This window comes from Polypterus senegalus, chromosome 3, assembly GCF_016835505.1.
Source record: "Polypterus senegalus isolate Bchr_013 chromosome 3, ASM1683550v1, whole genome shotgun sequence".
Taxonomy (NCBI): domain Eukaryota; kingdom Metazoa; phylum Chordata; class Cladistia; order Polypteriformes; family Polypteridae; genus Polypterus; species Polypterus senegalus.
Genome location: NC_053156.1, coordinates 270,336,658 through 270,360,403, shown reverse-complemented (window position 1 = coordinate 270,360,403; position 23,746 = coordinate 270,336,658). Strand labels below are relative to the sequence as shown.

At 41.2% G+C, this 23,746-nt stretch overlaps 1 protein-coding gene across 2 annotated transcripts in view; it reads right to left on the bottom strand.

Moving 5' to 3' along the window:
• Positions 1-23,746, bottom strand: part of mdfi (MyoD family inhibitor) — a 109,856-nt gene that overhangs the window by 6,061 nt on the left and 80,049 nt on the right. For both annotated transcript variants that reach the window (XM_039749168.1, XM_039749169.1), the window contains exon 4: positions 1,419-1,694. In XM_039749168.1, coding sequence (XP_039605102.1) covers positions 1,419-1,694 — 276 coding nt within the window. The remainder of the gene's footprint in view (positions 1-1,418; positions 1,695-23,746) is intronic.

The following is a 23,746-nucleotide window of genomic DNA, read 5'->3' as shown; positions in this document are numbered from 1 at the left end:
CACAAAAAGAGTTAAATGTCATCATCGGTCACCATGAATCTGAAAGCATGACGCCTTGTGTTTTATAAAAATGTTTAGTCAAGCTGATGCTTTATTTATAGCAGAGCAAACTCTTCTCTGCTAGGGTGTGCGACTGAGCCCTGTGTAGGATCCGGTACGCGTGCTTCTTGCCTTACACCCAGTACTACTGGAATAATAATAATAACGCAGGCATTTTTACTTCAATATGATATGCGTTAGGTTACTTGTTAACTTTAAAAAGTATCAGACTACCCTACTGCTGTCGAGACTGAGTTGCTGCATTTAGCACTGTACATTCAGCTCATTAACATAAATTTAGCAGTTTCTGAAATACAAGAACAGATTATTTCTGCCAGGAGAAGGAATAATGTGATCGCTTGAACATTTGCATCTCGTAATGTATTTTGTTAACATTTTACCCATGGCTGCTGAAACCGTGAGCAAAGTAAATACATGGGCAGGCTGTTAGAGAGCAACGAACATGTGCAGACTATAAAACTCTTAACTGTAACCCGGTTAAGGGTTTACATGGCCACATAATTGGCTTATTACCAGAGAAATCTACCTCTGCTAATCAGGCTTCTCCGAGGCCAATAACCCAATTTCTGTAATCGGAATAACATGGCATTTTAGTAATTGGGGTTCTGTGGCTCCCTGGGTTATTGAAGGACATGTAAACGCACCATTTGTTTGAATCTTGTTGGTGGACTACACCTTTAACCCATTATTGTGTACGTGGTCACTGAAGGCTGACCGCTCCTGCTCATGCCAAATGACAGCTTCAAAAAGTTGTCAACAACTTTATCAAACTGACACAAAGTATTAAACAAGACTGACAAGCATGTTCACCTTTTTAGCCAAACAGGCTGGTTGCATCCTCAAATCTTTGGCTAACTCTGTGAAAATTTGTGACTTCCTTATACGTAGGTCCTCAGGCTCACTAATTTCTACTCACATCATGGCCACCATTACCTAATAAGTTATCGGTAGGGCAAACCATCACCTCGGCGACTATGTACGTACTCAAAATTGGCTAACCACTTTCCCTTATCAACTAAATCCCATAGGATGGCTATTCACTTCCTCATAGGCCCATTTATTTTGAGTCAAGTAGGAAGTTTAGACCTTCACCCTTTCAATTCAATCTTCTTATTAAATCTGTCACAGCAGAGTGGCCACTCTGTCGTAGGCACATTGAATCAGCCAAAAAGGTTTGCTACATCCCCACCCCATTGTCTAATTTCATCAAATGCTGCAAATCTCTCACAACTAACCAGCTACTACTTCATGGACCCACTTGCCAAAAGGCCCAACGATTCCTTAAAATGCCCGCCTCCAACTTTGCTGAAATGTCTCATTACTTGTGTTTAGAAACAATTACTTTGACGGCTACTTACCTCCCTCTACCTCTGCCGGGATTTGGGAGTTGGTGGATTTTGAGCTGCCTTTGCTTTTCTTGCTGCTGTGGCTGTTGATTGATGGATTTGACTGCAGCTTTTTGTGAGGCTTCTGCGTAACAACCTGGGGGAAGACCCGGGGGCCTCCGTGGACCGTACCATTCTCGACGCCGTTCTGTTGGGGACCTTGAGTCACAACACTCTGCCATTGAGAACCATGTTCAGGTAACATTTCCAGTGCAGATAAAGGCAGGGCCGGCTGAGCTTGAGGCTGACCTTGAGGAACACATCAAACAGCATTGTATTAAAGCATATTCTTTCTTTAGTCTATTGCTGTGCATCTAAGCAAATCTTGGCTTCTAATAAGCCCTGATACCATCACTGAGAAGTACCGACTAGTGTTAGTCGTCAAATGAAGAAGACTCAATCAACATTTTCACTCATGATTACAACACATGGGCAGCACATTGTGTAGTGATACCACCTTGCGGATTCAGCATACTGGGTTGTCCATGTGGAGTTTGCACATTTCTCCAAATGTCTGTGGGTTTCACTCCTTCCCAAAACCATGCATTGCCCTTGGTATGCTGTGCGTGCAAGCTCTGGCCCCCTGTGACCATGAATTGAATCAAGCAGGTTTGGGAATGCTATGTTACATTACATACATCAGGAGGGTGAGGCCATTGTGCCCGATTTTACTTTCATGATTTACATGAGCGATTAAAAGAAGGAGAGCCGGACAGCAGAACAGCGGTTAGTGGCTCTGCCTCCAGGCATCTCAAACCAAATCTCAGCTCCCAGTCCAGATGCTGCCTCTGTCCATAAAGCCGGACGCTTCTCTCACATATGCACGATTTTCCTTTTATTATTGGATTTACCCCTCTCCAAATCCCAAAGCCTACTATTAGATTGCTTTTTACAAATCAAAGTTAATGGTACACAATCATGAGCGGAGTGGTGGCTCTGAGGCTAGGGATCTGCACTGGCAACTGGAAGGTTGCCGGTTCGAATCCCGCAAATTCCAAAAGGGACTCTGCTCAGATGGACCCTTGAGCAAAGCCCTTAACCTGCAATTGTTGAGCGCTTTGAGTAGTGAGAAAAGCGCTATATAAGTGCAAAGAATTACTATCAAAGAATTATTATGGTACTGTATATATGAATTTACCACACAAAACTGTGCTAAGGACATGCAAACTCCATATGCTGTGAGCAGACCATAACTTGAATTGAGTTGAATGGCAGTAGCTGTTATCACCGCACTATATTTGGATATTCACCCCCTGGAAGATTTTAGATTTTATTGTTATATAACCAACACCAATTTTATTTTGTGTTTTATATATGTACAGTACCTAATTTCGTTGTATTTGTTACAATGACAATAAAGATATTCTGATATTCTTTTATAAATATTAAAAAAAAGGACAGCCATATAAAAATTCAAAAATGTGTCACAATCTTGAAAACCTGAAAAATAATAATGATTTTTGTTTAAGGGTCACCAGGTAGCCATTCATTTTTACTTATTTATTTATTTTTTGCATTTCAGAAGCTAGCCAGCCAGTCCTCCGTTCATTCATTTTCTTATCTCGGTTAATCCAGCTCACATCAGTCACCACTTAATTCTTCTTGGATTTCATCCTAAGTGGTCTGTCAAAATGACTCATAATAAAAAGCTGGCGCTACAACGCCAGTCATCTCAACTGTGGGCAAACCGAGCTCACGGTCAGAATCACAGCAAAATGAAAACTAAAAAGCCCAAACTGGTCCCCAGTTGGAGTGACATTAGCCTCGGTCAGTTTCCCCAGTGGACCATGGACTACATCCTTAAAGCCTTGAAAGCTTTCTCCAAAAACAGAAATTAAAAAAAGTCTCTTGTTTTGGTTGTCTGCCCTTCAAATGACGTTTTATAATCTTCTCTTTGTTTTACTACTGGACATTTTGCCACAAACTGTCAGCGTGTCCCTTACATTAAATAAGGATCTGGCAGTTTGCTGTGTTTTTTATTTGCTTATATTTGAAAATGGCACCTGTGATCTCATGTGTTGATGTACAGTGAACTATAACATAAAGAAAACGGGAGGAAGGCCAAGGAAAATGGTAAAGTAAATGGGATAAACATCAAGAAACAGCATGAAAAAAGCTAAAAACAGACTTTGACATAATGTTGTTTGAGTGCCCGTACTTCTTCATTTGTTTATATGTAACGTGGTTGGAGCTCATTTCTATAATATCTGAAGCATAATAAAACTGTAAAAGAAATTAGATGAAAAAGATTTCCTAACTGATTTAAAAAAGGTGAATCTGTGCATTTCAGATTGGAATGTACTTTAAGTGGCTGTAGCTGCTGTGCCCATCTGGGTGTCATCGACTCACAGCCATCGAGCTCTCCTACTAGGAGACCTTGTTCCCTTATTCACCCTCCATTGTTGTTCTTGGAGATCTAATGGTGCAGACAGTGAACAACTGGCCCCAATAAGATCTCAATGAGATACCCCTTCAATGCATATGTCTACAAAGTCGCTGTTACCACACAACACGGGCATATTTTAAAATGGTTTGCACAAGAGATGTCTGCAAAAATGACAGAGATAGACATGCCTTCTACGGTTACTCAATGTTGCCACCTGCTGACAGCCACGTGCATTACAGCTACAGTATAGTAAGTAACCGTTGCTCCTCCTCATAATCAATAATATCGGGGTTTGGGAATGCCATTTTCATAGGAAGTAACAGAATTTAACTGACATGTTCATTTACACAGGACTATTACTGATACTTTATAGAAGGTAAAAGGCTCTGTAATTGTTACTGACATGTGAACGCACAGTCCCTAAAAAGTAGCTGACAGAGCGAAACAGCCGGGACTAAAATGACAGAGTTCCTCTGGTAATAATTACTTCATCTTACCTCCTGGTGTAAAACTAACCCTGTCCAAATTGGGCTTTTATCGAATTCTCCATCTTCATCTAAAACGTCGTCTGTCATCCAGAACTAAAACACTGTCCTCAGTGAGCTGCAATCATACTAGGACTAATATAAGTATTTAGAGAAGTAAATTCTTTTTTGTTTTTGTTTAAATCATTTTTATATTTTCAAAAACTGTCACAATTAACAACCTAAATATTGATGAGTAAACCCTGCCTTGTGTTTGGCAAAATTAGGGAAATGTTCACGAATTTTACTCTGTGAACTCCATAAAATGCATTGACGTCAATGGGAAAGGAGAACTAGTTTTGAGCGGATTATAATGGTGCAATGGTCTTTAAAGTGTCCCTAATGTCTAGTGAAAAGTCTACCAACTATACTGGACTGATTACAGTATTGTGGCCAAATATGAGATGTGAGCTATGAGGCAGAAGTGCTAACCACTGCACCACTGAGCCCCAAACAACAAAAGCTGCAGAGGGAACAAATACGACAAAAAAATTACAACAGAACAGCCACAAACTAGCAATAAGTAAATCAAATATAGATCATTGTGCTCACAGAGTTCAAATCTTGGTGGTTACATTAGCCTTGCCATAAAGCAGGATTGGCTGGTTCCATTGTTTGAAGTTGCAGCTCCAAGCACAGTGGGAAATTGCTTTTTTGTTTCCCGTGTATCTGTGAAAATGTTTTTCCCTTTCTTCTTCCATCAACGATAAATAAACTCCTTGTAAATAGTAATAAACCTTTTGGTTTTATTACATCACAGCATGTCCGTATTTTCTGATAAGGAGAGGGCTCCTTTAAGGCTTGTTTTAAGATTGTTGCTGAGTGAATAATTAGCCATGCGGTGCTGTGTTGCCAGCACACAGTGATCAGTGTTATATATCTGTTGGCAGTACTTTTAACACCACAATTTTTTAAAACACATGTGGAATGGAAATCCGCCATTGTTTCTCAACCTTTATTGCTACAGAAAACATTTTTACCTTTTTAAGTTAACTGATGACCCACATACGTCATTTGTTGAGTCTGGTGGGTTTAAACAAGTGCAAAAAATAACATGCAGCTTTGTTCAGTGAACAGGGTGGTCTCAGTGCATCTCAGTGGCTGAAACTGCATTTTGTGGTTACCCTCATGTGCTTGAGACACCGTGATGGCCAAGTCAGGAATGATCTTACGGTAGGCATGCATTAAAGTTCTCTGCTTGGTTGCTACAACTCTGTGATGTGACGCTGGTCTTGAAAAGCATCATGGGGCCCTAGAGGGAAAAAAATGCTCACCTAAACAGGCTGTACAGCGAATATCTGGGAATATATTCGGAGAACAAGATCACAGGTGAATACGGCATATTCATAAATATTGAGGGTCAACACTAATCTCAAACAAGCCCATTAACATCTCAAAGTACTACACGGCCCAATATACAGTACATACTGCAGATAAGCAGCCTGCCGCATGCGTTTAATGGATGCAGGTCAGGGTCAATTTTGATTTATGAACATTTTTACTTGTCAGGAGTTTCCAGAACAGGATGACTGCAGTGCTTGAGGTGCGTCTGTATACATTTGGATCCTTTTCATATCTTTATGAAATTAAATTTTATGCACTGCAAGTCTGGTAGTGAAATCCTAATCTCATGCTTACATAATAACTAAATAAATAACTTTTAAGTGTATCTGTTTTTTTTACCACATGGCCATTTTGATCACTGTATCTTGGCCAATGTCAGGTAGTTTAAGTTCTGTAGTGTGTTGAACATGCTGAGTGTATTAAATTGCAAAGGGAGAGTGAACTTAGTAAACTTTGGACCGACTCTATTTTTTCTTTTTTTTTTTTTAATATCAAATAAAAATGGCTCATGCTTCTTCAGATTGACATAAGGAGAAGGAGGAAGGGCTGTCGCTCTTGGAAAAGTTGAAGACACAGAGTGGCTCTGTGAGCTTGTTGTCTACAGAACTTCCAGTGATCTGCCGCAGATGTAAATGAGGCAAAAATGTTGATTTTGGCAGCTCACATTAATCAAGCCATCTCCTACATTTTATTTTGAGGCCCAAGAGACAGGAAAATAAATACCATGAAGATTAACTTTGAGGACTAGAAACTCTTTGAGACGCCATACAGAACGGTCATAAAATAAGCCATAAGTGTGGCTGAGGTTTCCTTCAGTGTTCCTTCCGCTCTTCACTGTCATGTATGCAGGCTGACCCGAAAGGTAGAAAGTGTCTGATCACATTTGCTTAAAGCTGACAAACTGTCCTGTCAAGACAAGTAAATGATTTGTTTTCATTACTTCTCCTGCTTCCTGTTTGCAGGCTACCTAAACCGGGGTCTCGTCGGATGCACGACGTGTGCATACAAGCCCGACCTCAACTGAGGCCAGATGGCACTTCCTGTTTGGACGGCTCAGGTCACTCGCAGTCCTTCTTCTTAATGCCTAATTTTTTTTTTTTTTTTTGACACTTTTCCCCTGGTGGACAATACCTCTTGTGGGATATGGAGCTGTTTACTTTGTCTTTCAGGAAAAGCAGCATGATTTCCAGATGGTCAGACTCGCTTTAAGGAGGGATGGGGCCAGGCAAGTTACATTCTGGGCTAATAAGGGGCCCCAGTCACCCTCCATGGCTTTACAGCAGGCTGGTGGTGGAAATTACAGAAGACTAGTGGTCAGATTCCCTTTTTCATCACACTAGGGGTCCTTTTATTTGCCTGGGTCCACTTCACAAGTCAGTATAAAGGGGGCGGCAGTATAAAGGCGTTTTCTCCAGCATGAAAAAATTAACCTCCTGGAGACCATTTTTCTTATGGATAGATTTAGACTCTTGAGGCAAAAGATCTTTTTTAACTAGCTTATACTTCAAACAAAAATGATGGCAACCTACGTGAAGACCCCCACCATAAAAAAAAAACACCTTATATGCCAAATAGCTTCAGACAGGACGTCAGATTATAAAACATCAGCGGTCTGTTAGTCATTCTATTAAAAAGACACCTCCATTACTTTTTCCTTAAAGCTGACTGATGTCACATTATGTGATTTCTAATCGTAGGGTATGTTGGATTCGCCTACTGTAGCTGCTAATCTTGTCGTCAGACCATGTCAGCTTACACAATTTAAAATTGCTGGACATGTGACATTTACTGAGTGCATGCCCCCCCCCCTTCCAGCAGTTGTGCTCTGCCTTTTTGAGACAGCCAACAGCTTGCTGCATGAAAGAGCCCTGTTGTACGAAGTTCACCAGCTACAGCGAGTCTGACTACAATATCTGTCCTTTCTCCTGTTTTCCATTCTGCCGTGGTAAGTAAAACACGATACATCAGACAGATGAGCTTCTCTCTCTTCTTGTCACTGGATATTATGCATTTTACTTCTGGGTGAGCATTCACTTGTTGTCAGCTCTCATATCCATAGAGCCTGTCTCTGTGACTAAAGATAAAGTCAAACCTGTTTGATTTTTCTGGGAGTTGCTGGGTATGTCACATTAGGCAACGGTCTGTGGGGGAGTGTGCCACCAACTGCCTCCGACTCACTATGATTATGTAAATGCAGGCTGCATCTGTAAATAGCTAGACAAGTCACGTAATGTGACATGGCCTTAAATTGTAGATGGTGAAATCATATACAAAGAATGATAATCTTCTAATTAGTTGGGGCCCCCACAATTATTTGCCCCTTCTTAAGACTAATATTTAGTACAGTTCCCAATGAAATAGAAACTGTTTTTCAATTTATGTGACATAGCAACTTACTTTGGCAGTCTAAACAGATGGAAAGCTTACAACAGTAACAACTCGAACACTCCTCTTTATCCACTCAAAAGGTTCTAAGTGTAGTACATCGCAAAAGGAGAATCCAAAGAAGAGGTCCCTTTTGATGGCTTCTGGTCAAGTTTAGGGACTCTTTTGGTTGCCAACGATGGAACATTCAACATATGGATTACGAATATTGTTATCCCTGCTTACCCATAAATTATCCTTGCATGTTAGGTTAATCAGCAACATGTTAGTTAAATTGATTTTTGCATGAGTGTGTTATGCATTGGATTTTTACTTCATCCAGGATGGTCCCTGCCTTGCCACTGATTCTGCCTGGATAGGCTCCACCTTACTACAAATGTATTTACTGGATTAAATGGGCTTCCAAATGGCTGAACGCATTGATCCACCCATCCATTTTCCTGTAAAGAGATCATTGGGAGCATGTAACCAAATAACAGTAGAGCGTACTGCGGAAGTAAAATTAGACTTGGGGTAACATAGACATTCAGGGGTAAGATTGCTGTTGTAAGCTTATCAGTAAAACCAGATTACGGTCAAGAGAACAACATGGAACAAGATGGTTCTGGGTGATGGGTTCAAGATAATTGACTGACTGACTATCGTGTACCCAGTAAGATTCGACTGATGTCACACATACGCAAGAACTCAAGAAGATTATTGTAAGGACCAAGAATTGAGTAGAAATGAGACTTTATTTGGATTTGTGATTTGGGTATGTAAGCTAATGAAGCAATCAGGTGATGGGTGTGTAAGCCAAACAGAGTTAATTGTCACATGATGTGTATGCATTAATTCATCACTGTTATGTGAACTCAGTTGATTATGTACATAGACATCTGCTCTTAATTTTTGACCATTTGCTGACAACCTCTGACCAGGATACTGACCCTTAGTAGAGTGCTGTGACAGGAATGCTCCCTCTTTAAGCTGAAGAGAAAATAAAGGACATAATGGACAAGCTTCCTCCTGTCTGGTTTCTGACTCAAAAAAGGTCCTAGTTGAGAACAAGATTTCTATCTTTAATATATTTCCAATTTAACTCTTTGAGGGCTGAATATTTTTTCCAAAAAACAGTTTTCCGAAAAGCACACAAAGCAATGATTTCACACAGAAATCAACATAAAACATCTGTTGCTGCACATCTTCCACAGAGTATTTTGCTTTATGCATTCACTTCGATCTCTTGCCAGATGTTGATGCCATTTTTGCCGTTGTTTGCTCCTCGCTACTCACACGAGCACAGGGAATCTCCGTCAAACCAATGAAGCTAACTTTCCTTCTGGCAAAGAAAGTCCAATTAAAATATAACAGCAGGTGTTGTCACTGTTTACAGGTGATTACCACCGTCGACCCCTCCTTTTGACAAGTCGACATCCACCCTAAAAGAGTTCATTTCTACCACAGCACCCAGGTCCATCATAGGGCACCCATAGCCACAGTAGGCCGATTTAAAGGATGAGTTGGGTATTTTTCAGGTCAAAGTTATTTCTTCACAATAATGGAATACTAATTTGTCTAAAATGAAGTTTTTTATTATCTCTTTATTATATTAAAAACGTCTTCCATCATGTCCGTGTTATTCAGCCTTGACCACTCCCCTCCACACCGCTCACCCAATCGTTACTCCTACTGCACACATCCTTTCTCCATACCACCCCATGACACTCTCAGTGCTAACTCGTCCTTCAACGCTCATTACGTTTAAGCTGACGTCATCTGTTCCCTTTGTCTTGGATCTGAGCAGGCCACTTCCGCATTTACTTTCACCTCCCTCCCTTTATTGCTTCTAGCAAAGCAACACCAGATAATAGCCACAGAGCCTGGCACCAGCACTTGAGGTTTACAACGTACTTGCTAACCATTGAGCTTCGCCAAACTTTTTCCTTATATTTTACACCTGATTATAAACACCAAAAGTGATCACGTCCAGGACACTGCCACTTATTCAGTCGTCCATTCACCACATTGGTTAGTGCAGCACGTTTGAGGGGCGCATCAATCACGTCTGCTGTGTCCTTTGTTTGCATAAAAGCCCCTTGTTAAGGCAACGCAGAGCATGTATGTTAGCATAAAATTTAGAAATATCAACACATAAACAAATCACAGGTCAGCTAATTTTCTTTTTTTTATACTGTCACGCAATTTCAATCAAATCAGTCAAAGCCTTTTTGAGATTTTGGGGTACAGTAAAACCACAAAGCAATTTGTTTCAAACCTTAAAAAAAGTGCTAAAATTATGATGATTCACTACAACACTATTACGCTCAAACAAAACCCAAATGAATCAGCGACAGGCTCTGATTTTAAATGAAACGCAACCATCAATTCCCCCCTTGATAGGTTTAAAAAACAAAGCAACCTCCACAACATACAAATTACTGGAGAAATGGCAAGTGCGGATATAGATGCTTCTACAGCATTTCCAACAACTTTAAAAGCCTTAACTGAATTGTCCTCCTGAATTGGTGTTTAATGTTGATGAAATGGGTTTATTTTGGATGAGAATGGCACACCACACTTTTATATCATGTGAAGAAAAGCGAGGATTCAAAGCTGCAGAAGACCACTTAACCCTCCTTTTGGGTGGTAACACTAAAGGAGATTTCAACTTAAAACCGCCGCTTGTGTATCACTCCAAAACTCCAAGAACAATGAAAGGAATTTTAAAAATTTAGTTTACCTGTGGTTTGGGAAGTTAACAGGAAATCCTGGATCACTGTGAACATTTTCCCAAATTGTAAATCGTTACTGTGAACTTTAAAAAACAGGGCCGAAAGCGTTGCTGCTGATGGATAATGCACCAAGTCATCGCACCCACTTATCCGATCGTGCATTCTAGTTGAAGCAGTTTATCTACCACCCAATACTACTTTGTTAATCCAGCCCATGGATCAGGGAGGCACATTAAATTTTAAGGCATATTATCTTCATCGCACCGTTCAACAACTTATTGAAAAAACGACTGACGCAAATGCACAATCTATTAAGCAATTTTGGAAGAACTATGGACACCACAGACAACATTAAACTCCTCTACTCCTATTTATTACGTGTTACAATGATCCCATTTAATGCTATTTCGTTTAGGAACACATCCTGAGCTTTAACCAGGTGTGGAAGGGGGCCCGGACACAGACAGACGGACAACGGTTTCTCACCCAACACACCCATTTATTATATTTACACTATACTGTATACAAGTTAGTCAGTGCACGTCCCAGTGCCTCCAGCACCGATCTCCCAAAGTCCAGGCCTCACAGTCCCAATGCCTTTCCTTCTGGTCACCTCCAGTCCTCTCTCCAGCTCCGTCCTCTTCCACCCGACTCCAGCCGCTGAACGAAGGGAGGCGGCCCCTTATATAGGAACCCAGATGGGCTCCAGCTGCTTCCCAGCAATCTCCCGCGGACACAACCCCATGTGGCGGAAGTGCCGGCTGAAGCCCTTCAGGTGTCCCTGCTCCTCTATACCCCCGGCACTTCCTGGTGTGGCGGAAGTGCTGAGGTCCAGGGTTGTTCAGGCACCGGGGCGCTGCCTGGCGGTGGCCACGGGTCCCTACAGGGTTGGGCTTCCAAGCCCTCTACCCGTGGCCCCCTACACAACCAGGGCGGTCGCCCCCTCGCGGTCTGGAGGAGGTACAAGCCCTCCTCCGGTTCTCCTGGGCGTCCCGGCTGGACTCCACCCCAGCCACATGCGACACAGGGTATTACTCTATTAAGTTTTTTTCTATCCTTTCTTAGCAGATACCTATTACCGTGGATGCACAATCCTGCCAAAATGTCATATTTGAACTAAACAGGATATGAGTGTTTTTGTTGATGAGTGAGTGAGTCAGTTAGTCCACTTTACATTTTATATACAGTATATACTCGGCACAGCATCTATCCAAGATAGCTAACAAATAGCTAATTTAAAAATATTTGCAATCTCTTGTCTTGCGTGTACTTCCAGTACCCTTCCTGTGTTTTCGTGTGTGTCTACACCTCTTTTCACTGGCGCTCCCGCTCTCGTGTTCCTTCCCATAAAGCCTGCTTCTCTAACTCTCGGCCATCATTTTTGAGGCACCTTTCTCGCCTCCAGTCTGCTTTTATACTTTGAAGGCGACTCTCTCAGCACACACCTTTAACTCACTTATGCATCTTCCTCTTTTGGCACATCACCAAAGCCAAACTGACCAATCACATCAAAGCCAGACTGACCAATCAGATTGCTGTGAGGGGCTGAACACACAAACGTTACTGTTTTTATTAAACAGTAGATTTATGTAATAGAGAGACAGTAAAGAAATGACCTACAAAAACTTTGAAATAATCCCTTAACAACTGCAATCCTCCTAACACATGTCTGTGGAATGTGATGTTGAAGAAAAGTGTTGTGAATATTTAAAAACCATAAAGATGTTAACTTGGCTGGGATTGAAATCCTGGTGCAAGGAACTTTAACTCTTTGAGGGCTGAATATTTTTTTTTCCAAAACACAGTTTTCTTGAAGCACACAAAGCAATGGTTTTACACATAAATCAACATCAATCTACTGTTACGCAGTGATGTGGCTGCTGTCGGCGCCTGTACGCCATCTCTGGTGGATGCTTGGGGGTGGCTCAAGGGCCAGCAGAAATGTATGGTGAGTCGGCACCCTGGCTGTCATCCATGCAGCAGGTGGGTAGCGGTGGCATTCGCAGTGTAATGCAATATGGGTTGTATTTCTTGTCAACATAAGTGGCTGACCTCCCAGGCCTACCTCCGTAGGCGCATCAGCTACACAAACGTGTTCAGCACCACGATCAGCTGGGGAACGATCGGCTAATGCTGATACCTCACTTTAGTTTTCAATCTCCATCTCCTGATCACTAGCATCAAAATCAGAGGTCCGACAGGTCAGGGTCCGATTCAGTCATAATACGAAAAACAACGTCCACAGAGTTTCTTGCTCTGCGTAATCGCTTTGGTCTCTCGCCACATATTGACGCTAATTTAGAGACTGTTTGCTCTTCGCTAACTCGTACACGTGCAGGAAATCGAGGGCAAATCAACAAAGCTAACTTTACTTCTAGCAAAGTTACTAAAATGTAACAGCACGTTTTGTAGCAGTTTACAGCTGATTACTGTCCCCTAACCCTGAATTTCGACAAAAGTCGACATCCGCCCTGAAAGAGTTAAGGCAGGAATGCTAAGCACTCAATGACCATGACTTGGTCAAAAGAGAAAAATCCAAAGATTTTAGTGCAAACTAGCTGTTGCTGCTTTGTTGATTTTGTGACATTTCTATAAGCAGCATAAATCTGAACCAATAATGTGCAGCAATTTTATTTTTTAAGGAAAAGGTACAATTATGGGAAACCACCCATAATAAGGCATCATTATAAAGAAACCTCAAGGACAGAGTTAGAAACCTCTTCTTATTCTCTTCCTATCTTTTTGAACTCAAATGATCAATACGTGGTCTGGAATTTGGTCAAATGATTTAGGATGAAAGGCCGTCATTGTGCAAATCTAAAACCTCAGTTTACTCAAAGAAGCCACTGAGACGGGCAGGCCGTTCGCAAAAGCTGTGGAGATTTTGTTATTTAGTGTTTAACTTTTAATGAGCCCTGCGTGTTTATCTGAAATTTCACGTGGGTTTGGGCCTCCCTTCCAATTAGTCCTGCGCCAGGCTGCCCAGCCCACACCCTTTGAGGAGTACGTTGGCACTAAGGGCCCACACCCTGCTGCCAGGCCACAGCACCAGTGTATTAGTGACAACACCTCGGCGTGGGCTACGCCGGGTAAGCAGACAGACAAATCCACCCCCTAAAAGATCTCTGTTCGGCCTCAGGTGAGTCTTTAAACCCTGTACTTCACATTCTATGAAGGTGCATCTAGTGTCGGAATGACTGGCATATGTTAAACACTTTAGAGTGTTATTTGACGTTAAAGGCAGTATATAGGAGACAAACGGCGTGATATGCTGAGGAAGCTGCGGTAAGACTTTCAGCTTCATTGACATGTACGAGCCCAGACCTGCCATTTACCAGGGAGAGCTGCCTTCCCTGATGTCATTTGTGGGCCACAGAAATCTCAAACATTTTTTTCTCAGGTGGGCCCACCCTGTCAAACACACGTCTGCCCCGGAATAACCCCCTAATCCTCTTCAAGTCTGTTTTCAATGACAATTGGAGAGACTGGAAGCTCTAATCAGAAAATTATAGAGCAGAAATTCAGGGCCGGGGCTCTAAGAAGTTTATTTCCCATGACAGACTTCTACTGAAGTACAATAATTAATGAATGAAAGATGCCAAGAATGATGTTTCAAGCCTTAAAGAGACTGAATAAATATGCTCTTAAATATCAAGTAAGGATAAGAAAAAAAAAATTGTAGGCTGACTGTGACTCAGAGGGTCAGGTGTAAATATAAAAGTCATTTGGCACGGCTGGGATTTCTTGTCAGCTAATACAAATGCAAAGGGCAAAGCACTGACTTACTAGAACCCGATGAGAATTTTAAAAACTGCCCCCTACCCTGGCACCCAAAGCTGTGCCAGTTCAAGCAGGGAGATGGATGTTCTTAGTTTTAATTTACAAAATGGGCTAGGCTACTGTGACCAGCCCAGATACTGTGGTCAGGTACTCCTTAATAAGGGTTCTGTTTGGTGGCTGACAATGGCGGGCACCTCAAAAGCAGCGTGAAATTAGAACTGCTAGTCGGGACCGGGAATGCTGTTTCTGTTCAGAGGTTCGTAGACAAACCTAAAGGAAAGTTGGTTATAACAATCCAGGACATGAACATGAAGGATCACTGGGGGTATCAGCTGCTTCTTCACCACAGGAAGGGGGCTATGCCTCACTTTTCAAAGGAGCTAGAGATGGGTGATCGTTGAATAATTCCCGTTAAGAAAAGGGAGAAATGGGGTACAGTACCTGAATTTGCACCAAACTGCTGTGGCTTCTCCCCAGTCTTTATTTTCTGGAGAACTGCATACCGAGGTGTGGCAGAAAAGTAATGAGACTGATTTTTTATTTACCAAAGTTTTTATTTTTTTCAAACATCAATGTTATCCCCTTCAAAGTAGTTCCCTTTGGCAGCTACACACCGATGGAGACGTTGTTCCCACTGTTGGTAGCAGCGCTGGAAGTCTTCAACCGGTATGGTCTTCAGCATGTCCGTTACACTCTTTTGGATGTTTTCTAAAGTCCCGAAATGACGTCCTTTGAGGACATTTTTCAGTTTAGGAAAAAGTCACACGGACTGAGGTCAGGTGAATAAGGGGGCTGGGGAACCACAGGAATGCCTTTTGAGGTCAAAAATTCTGTTATGGAGAGGGCAGTTTTTCGGCACCATTTTGGCACAGACCTTTCGCATGTGCAAATGTTCAGTCAAAATTTGATGAACGGTAAATCTGTTCAAATTTAATTGTTCACTCAACATTCTTAATGTTAAACGACGGTCTGATCTCACAAGAGTGTTCACACGTTCGATGTTTTCATTGGTTTTCGAAGTTGAAGACCTCCCTGAAAAACTTGAGCTCGGGATAAAGAATGTTCCCCATAGGCCTGTTTTAACTTTTCAAACGTCACACTTGCCGTTTAATGGCACAACGTTGCTCCAAATTCTGCTGTTCCATTTTGCGTGACGCACAACCAAAAACACAACTTCGCTAATAGCAGTCACAAAAATCACGTAGTTAACGGAAGGAGTTAAAACTCGCACTGAGCTATGGGAGGGTACTGATACACGTGCTCTATCAAGGACAACAGCGAAGTGTTGCCAGATCGCTTGCAGTGTTGCCAGTCTCATTACTTTTCTGCCACACCTCGTATTTTGTAGCCACTGCTGGTGCTAGGTTATTTTGTGCCTTAAGCCAAGCTTATTAATGTGCCAACCATGTGATCAGTAGCTAAGCTTTGTGGCTGAGTGGCTGTGTGGTTGGGTGCCACCCCACCCCCCACAAATTATAATCTGCACCCTTTCGCCTTCATCGTGGTGCCAGCCCTGTTGGTAGCCCATTAAAAGCATGTGAGTCTGCATATTAGCTGGACACAAAGTCCTTAAGATGATGATGATGATGATGATAATAATAATAATCTTCTTATATAATACGCTACCGTGGCTGTCTGTTTGTCCGGTAGCTCGCAAACCGTTTGATCTATTGACCTGAAATTTGGTACACATATACTTTGTGACATGTACTGTCCACTTTTGAGGTGATGATTGACCTCCAAGGTTATTCGTCTTTTTATTTTTATTTTATTTTATTGTAGAATCAAGCACATGCGTACGGGCGCCATTCTCATCATTACCACCTTCGCCTTCACTTCCCCTACCTCTTCATATCTTAAATCATTCTTGAGGCAAATTGAAGAAATTAAGGAAAACATAATTGCAACACAAACACTGACTTAATCAGTTTTAACTCGAAAAGATGCCAATAAAAGAAGAGAAGAAGTAGGCCACTAGGGTGGAGAAAAGATGAACTGCTCAGGAAGCAGCAAACAAATCAACCTCTGAGCAAACGAATGCTAAACGTGCAGAGAAAGAGGATGAAAACTAGGAATGCTCAAGTCAAGTATATTCACTGCACGTTACTGTGCACGGTGCCGTTACTGGTAATAAAAATAATACATTTTACTTATATAGCACTTTTGCCATACTAAAGCAGAACAGTATTATAGGGGGTACTGAACTTTTAAAAATTAAACGTTATGGCATTGGGGCTCTTGCATAAGTTTTTGCTCCACTAAGCAGATTAAAATAAATTGGACACAAATACACTTTCCAATCTTGTCCTTCTATGAGCGAGCTCTGCCCAATGTTATGCCTCAACCTACTCTTGGGCACCTATCCTTACCCTTCACTTGGGTATTCAAGTTTAATTGAGGAGAGGTATGGTGGTCTTCAGTGTCTAATTTGCAAATCATCAGGCACCAGAGCTGATAGTGACTACAATTTGAGCACTGGAGTGCAGTGCGGTTAACACTGAACAAAAAACAAAAAAACAGATTGTTTTGTTTGGACCAGCGATGAGCTGGAATTGTTATTGAGGGTAACGCACGAGTATAAAGACAGCAAAGCAGTTGAGAAAGAGTAATGAGCAGGATCCATTCAGGGAAGGGCAACGTAAAAAGGACAAACTAATCAAAGCGCAGTTGACAGTATGTGTCATCACCCATCCACACTGCAATGCTGAGCCTGTGTTATCAGAAATATATGGCTCTGGAGAACGTTTACAAAAGTCTCTGTTAAAAATGCAAAATGTAGTGGGTACAAAAGGCAAAATTGGAGACTAACATCTGCATATTTAAATGAAAACATAGGAGTGTGGACGTAGCTGCAGCCTCCATGCGGTATTCATGCCCGATGTGCCATAACCAGCTCATTTAACGATATTGACCTGATGATTTATTTTGATTTATCACTTCCAGTGTTTTTGCAACATTTTTTTTCATTTACACAACTAACTATACTACTTTTCTAAACTTCAAATAAAGTCTGCGTAATAAATTATGTTGATTTAAATTTTAGAAAAAAATGTAAAACAAGCAGGCTTGAAAATGAATGGATGGTTTAAGTGAGTCACGTGGACGACTAGGAAATAATAAAATATATTAAAAAATTTGCACTAAAAAAGCAAAAAAATAATTTTCTTTAACCACAATTTTCGCGGTTATATGTGACTAAATAACATTGTGGGGCACACATAAATTAATTGATTCAAACAATTAAAAGAACAGCTACTTTTATCATAAAATATAAAAACACAACAAAATGAAAATTGTGGTTAAAGTTAAAGTTGCTTTTTAATTCATTTATAACTAAAGTAAATAAAATCGTTTTACTTAAAAATAAATGTATATATTTTTTACTATTTGAGTATTTTGCAAATGATTTTATTTTAATCATTCGTCATGAAAGGGAAGTATTATCTTTAAAAGTATTACATAATATATCTTCTTTGCAGAATTATTTGAATACTAAAAAATATATATATTTTGGTCTCTATTTTTCTGTTCACGCTCTTATGGGATTAGCGTTCGGTCACTGCAAAAAAAAAATATTGACGACAAGCTTACGGCAACACTTCCTCACCGTGATTATCATGGCTACTCCTTCACAAGAGTAAACAAGTAAAGTCGGCAGGCGTATTTACCCACTCCACTCACTGGAAGAGGCCAATGGGGGCAATTCGATGCGTCTCTCACTTGTATGCTCCAATATCTCACTATATTCTGTCTCTGTCATTGTTGTGTGTGCATTAATTGGAATCGCATAACCATTAATTACAGCAAAATTTGTTAAGTAATTGCATCGGTTTTGACAGATTATTGTATTGCCATCGATACTGAACATGCATGTAACATTTGAAGAAATTCATTTCACCAAAAGTGGGTTTAAAATCAGTTGCAAGATTTGACCCAGACAAACAGACAGACAAAGGAGTCAAGTTAAATAAAAGCATTTAAAAACTCCTAGCATTGTGGTTTAAATGTGATGAGGGTGGCTGGAGGATATGGTCACCTAGCTAACAACGGTTCAGTACACTGACTTAGTACATACTGAAATGAGAGCAGCGGGAAGGGTCATTGCTGACTGAAGGCAAAACAGGAGCAAAGGGAAGTACCGCCGTTATTATTAAATGGCATTAGGAGCACAATGGTAACCAGAATGGTATGCAGTAGTTAGCATCCTTAATTCAAATGGTCACTATTTCTCTGAGTTCTCCTGGCGTGTTCCCTACCTATTCTGGTTTTTCTTCCATGTATGTTGGGTAAATTGCAGATTTTACATTGGATCTGTGTGTGTGTGTGTGAGAATGGCACTTAATCCAGAGATGTTTCCTGCCTAGCTCCCAATGTTGCTACGGTAAGAACAAGCCCCCCAAAACTCTGAATTAGATTAAATATGTTTGAAAAACATGTTCTATTTTACAAAAGTACATGAGAAATCGTGACATATGATGAACAGTCCACAGTAAATACTAGAATAGCTGTATGTCAATGCAGTGTAAAATTTGTGGCTAAGGGTCTGGTTAGATGTGAGACATTACAAACCCAAAGTACTGTAATGTTCTCTGGGCAAATTAGTTCAGAGAAAGTACAGCAGAGACAACAAAAGGGAAGTATACTTTCCAGCAGTGAAAATCAATCGATATGCAGTGCTAATAAGCTTTGAACTCATACAAATAATCTGCTGATTAAATATTTTTCTTTCATATACTGAGGACCGCATGGTATCGGTTAGAATTTCTGCATGTCTCACTAATCTTACAACCTGGATGAAGGAACACCATCTCTGGCTTAGCCTGGCAAAGAATGACCTTCTCACTATCCCAGCTCACCCAACTATTAAGTACTGCTCAGCTCAGTTCATGACCACTAACGCCCCACCAACCTTGTTTGCAACCACAGGTTGTTGATTTACAACCAGCTGTCCTTCAAGGACCATGTTGCAATTGACTTTCTTGGTCTTGCTGGTTCAATCTCTACAACTCTATACAACATCTATAAGATCAGACCATAGCTGAAAATGCAACTTCTGATCCAGCCTTTGGGTCTTGTCAAGTCTCCAATGGCAGGAGTACCGACATGTGTCACCAAGCTGCTACAAATGATTTCAAATGTAGTGGCACATCTGGTGTTGAATTAGGATGGCACATGCCATTCCTTTCTTCAGATGAAGCGACACATATTGAGTTCAAATCCTTGATGCTTGCCTACAGATTAGTCAGTGGGTCAGAGACACTTATGAGGTCCTATGCTCCTTCTAGAACCATGACATCTGGTGATGCTACCTCTGTGTGACATCAAATCTTAATCCAGACCCTTAATGCGTAGTTCCTGTCTGGTGGAATGAGTTTGCCCACCTCCACTTAAAATTAAAACTCACTTGATGTGTTTAAGAAGCGTTTGAAGCATCTCTTGGTTGGTGAATTTATGTCAGACTAAACTGTTAGGATTCTGTAACTCAGGATTGTAGTTGACTTACATTTTGTTTTGAGTTCTTCCCTTGTGGCGATCAATTTTGTACCCTTGTCTGGAAACACTTGTTTCTAAAAAGTCCCCAGACTGATGCTATTCATTTACGTTGACTTCTTTGTAAGTTACTTTGGATACAAGCGACTGATCAGGAAATAAATGTAAATGTGAATCCATTTCTTGGGCTCAGTCAGGAGAAATGCTTTTAAAGTTCTTTGTTTTTTTTTTAGGGGTTTCTAGCAAGCGGGGTGGGGGGGTATGAAGCTCTATCCTGATTGGTTTATTGTTCCAATATCATATTAGGTTAAAGTTATAAGAGAGTTATTGTGCCCTGGCACTGAGAACCTCACAAATGTGGGACTCTGGACACAATGGAGCACCAAAGCAGCTTCGGCCCCCCTTATCCCTCCACCCTCCAAACTTCTCTGGACATTCTGACGGAGCCTGGACAAGATAACAACTGGAGGACTGAGGTCACCTCAGCTAACAAAGGCAGAGAGAGGGTGTCCTAACCTATATAGCAACATTCATCCAGCCAATATTCATCTAGGGTCTCCTGGCACAGCGTGCTGTGGACTGTGCTCAATGACTCTTTAATACAAGCCAAGTATAAAATTGATTGGTTTGGTGGCTGTTATCGTCGCCCTTGTAGTTTTAAGGAAGCACTATGAGCAGAAAACCCTTACCAGAGCACATCTGCCACCAATAAACACATCTATCCACTTACTGAACCTGCTTAGTCCAGTGTCAGGGTCAAAAGGACCCATTGGCTGTTCTTGCAGCACCAAGCACATGACAGCCATCAATTCATTATGGGGGCACAGTCCACTCATACCCCAGCACTCACTCTTGCTGGGCCGATTTGGAATCGCCAGTCAGTATAACATACACCTGTCTAGGATGTAAGAGAAAAGCAGGCTAAGTGATGACATCTCAGACGGACATTGGGAGAATGTGCAAACTCCACGGAGACAGTGCTAGGGGTGGGATATGAACCCAACAATCTGCAGCTGTGAGGTAGAATCACAGACCACTGTGCCGCTCCGCATGACAAGGGATGTGAATATAATAGGTGCTAATTAAATAAAAAATAAAATGCAACAGATAAAGAATAAAAAAAAGGAAATTAAACAGCTATGAGCAAAAGTCTCAGCTGACACCTCAGAAGCAGACATCTGTGAAACTGGAATCCACCCCATCACAGCAACACAAGCAGAAGGCAGTTTTGCAGCTTAGCGTCTTCAAAGCCAAGTAATCCTTTACAAGTCCGGTCATTAGTGAAACGTCATCTCAGTTTGCACCCAGCTGCTGAGAATCCAGGCGACATTACAGTTAGGCAGTGATCACTGTATCCAAAAATAAATCTCTGATGCCCTTCGATGAGAAATTCCTCAAGAAAGCTTCACTAATTACAAATTCCTCTGCTGTTCCCTTATAAAAATTTAATAATCGGACTCAGACTCTTAGCTCTGGATACCTTGTAAAGAATAAGGTTCACGCACGCATCTTCCCGTGAATGCTCTGATGCAATGCTGCTGAATTTTATTGCCTTTTAACAGGCACATGTAGTGCTGGATGAAGAATTAAGAACAGATGAGTGGCTGAATGAGGTGTAACTTGTGCTTCCTCCACTGTGCTTTGTGCTGAAAATTGTTTTATGAATTAAGACAGCAGCAAAAGATCAGACTTCTTAAAATAAATCAGTCTGGTGTGCAACAGGGGCAGCTGTTTGGAACGGTGACTCAGGAAGACTTTCCTGTAACTGAAATAGCTGAAGATAAGGAAGCCCACTGACACAGGCTGTCACCAATAAAATAACAGGGAGGGCGTCACTGAGCGGATATCTGCTGTAAGGAGACGCACGCTTTCCTATGTCCCTGAGGTAAGGAGCACAAGGGCCTCACGAAATTATCCAAACACCCGTATGGAAGCAGCTCTAGAACAGCACAGATGTCTGTACAAGCAAACAAACGACTCAGTATACTGTAATTCACACACCCAAAAAAAAGCACACAGTCCACTATGACCGGTAAGGGTACTCCATAGTGAAATGCATGGTCAAGACACATCAGGCCGGTGAAAACAAAAAGCAGCACCATTTTTGGATAAAAATTCTAATAATCACCTCCTTCTATGAACCCTTAGACCAGAACCACTCGCTTACAACAGGATTCAGTTCAAGCAGTGTAATGTCTGTACTGTGAAAAGGCTTCATTACTCACAGTATAACAACTTGTCTCAGGCTCACTTCATTCCTCAAAGTGCAATACATCCTCAGCTCAGAATAGGCCCCATAGGCCACATCGCAATAATGTTCATTCTGAATGGCCTTATTGGCCAATTCATACAATTACATCAAACTGGCCTCATTTGCCATCCCCACTCAGACAAAGCCCTTCACCTCACTAAGTCAGACTAGACCTTGTGTTTCCCAATATAATAATATTCACCCACCATGGTTAATATTGCACAGCCTGACAACTTCACCACTCAGAGTGGCCTAGTTCACATTATCTCTTATTACTCCAAAGCCCTGTACTTCACACTATAATAGACCAGTCCAGACCTTGCATTACGCAGCATAATATCTCCACCACAGTACCTTCACTATTCAGATTAAGCCTTACATTCAATAATTTAGTCACAACTCCGGATAGGTCTAATAACACGGTCCACACGCCAGGCTTAATATTGTGCTGCAAAATACCTTAACCACTGAGACTGGCCTCATTCACCTCCAACTTCTCTGCTACACCAAAGAACAATAGGGGTACCACTCAAACTAGTTATTGTATTCCACACTATAATAATGTCACCACTCACGACAGGCATACTATGACCTACTAGAACCAGGGCTGTGGAGTTGGTAGATAAATCCTTCGACTCCAACTCAGACTCTTTAGTTTCTGGTACCTCTGACTCCCCGAATCTGATTCCTTTGTATTTAATATGCAAATGTATTTTCCATGTTGATTTAAGGAATGCAACATACACGTCATTTAACCACAGAACAACTGGCTAAGAAGCTGACTCTCTACCGTATTGGCCCGTTTAAACAAAAGACAAGAACACCTGAACACACATCAGGCCATAGCACACACCTCCACCTACATCATTACACTTGTTAACACACAAATGAACTTGTTAAACACATCATATCTGAAATAAAATAAAAACACTTTTTGTAATGTACCATAATGCAGATTACAATACGTGAATGTCAGGTTATACAATAGGTCAGCTGAACTTCACACTAGTAGTAACACAACTATGCACTGGGCTTTATTCTTATATCAGAGAAGTATTTAATTATGACTATTGTTTGAGAAATGGGACATTTGAACTTGCTGTATTTTTTTTTCATTACAATTTAAATTTATGTCAGAGTTGGTACATTTTTGCCGACTCCAGGTACCCAAAATTGTCTCAGACTCTTCTACTCCGACTCCAACTCCACAGCATTGGTTAGAACATCAATAATCAAACTACATGAAGATGTTGCATTTTGTGGTGTAATAAAATGCCCACTCAGACTATATCTTGAATCACGCAGCATAATAACTTCAGCACTCAGACTATGCAAGCATACTGCATGGCTTAAAAAGGCCATCACTGAGACCTGGACCCTCCATTGCCATTTCTTACGCCAAAGTCAGGATTTATAAAACACAAACT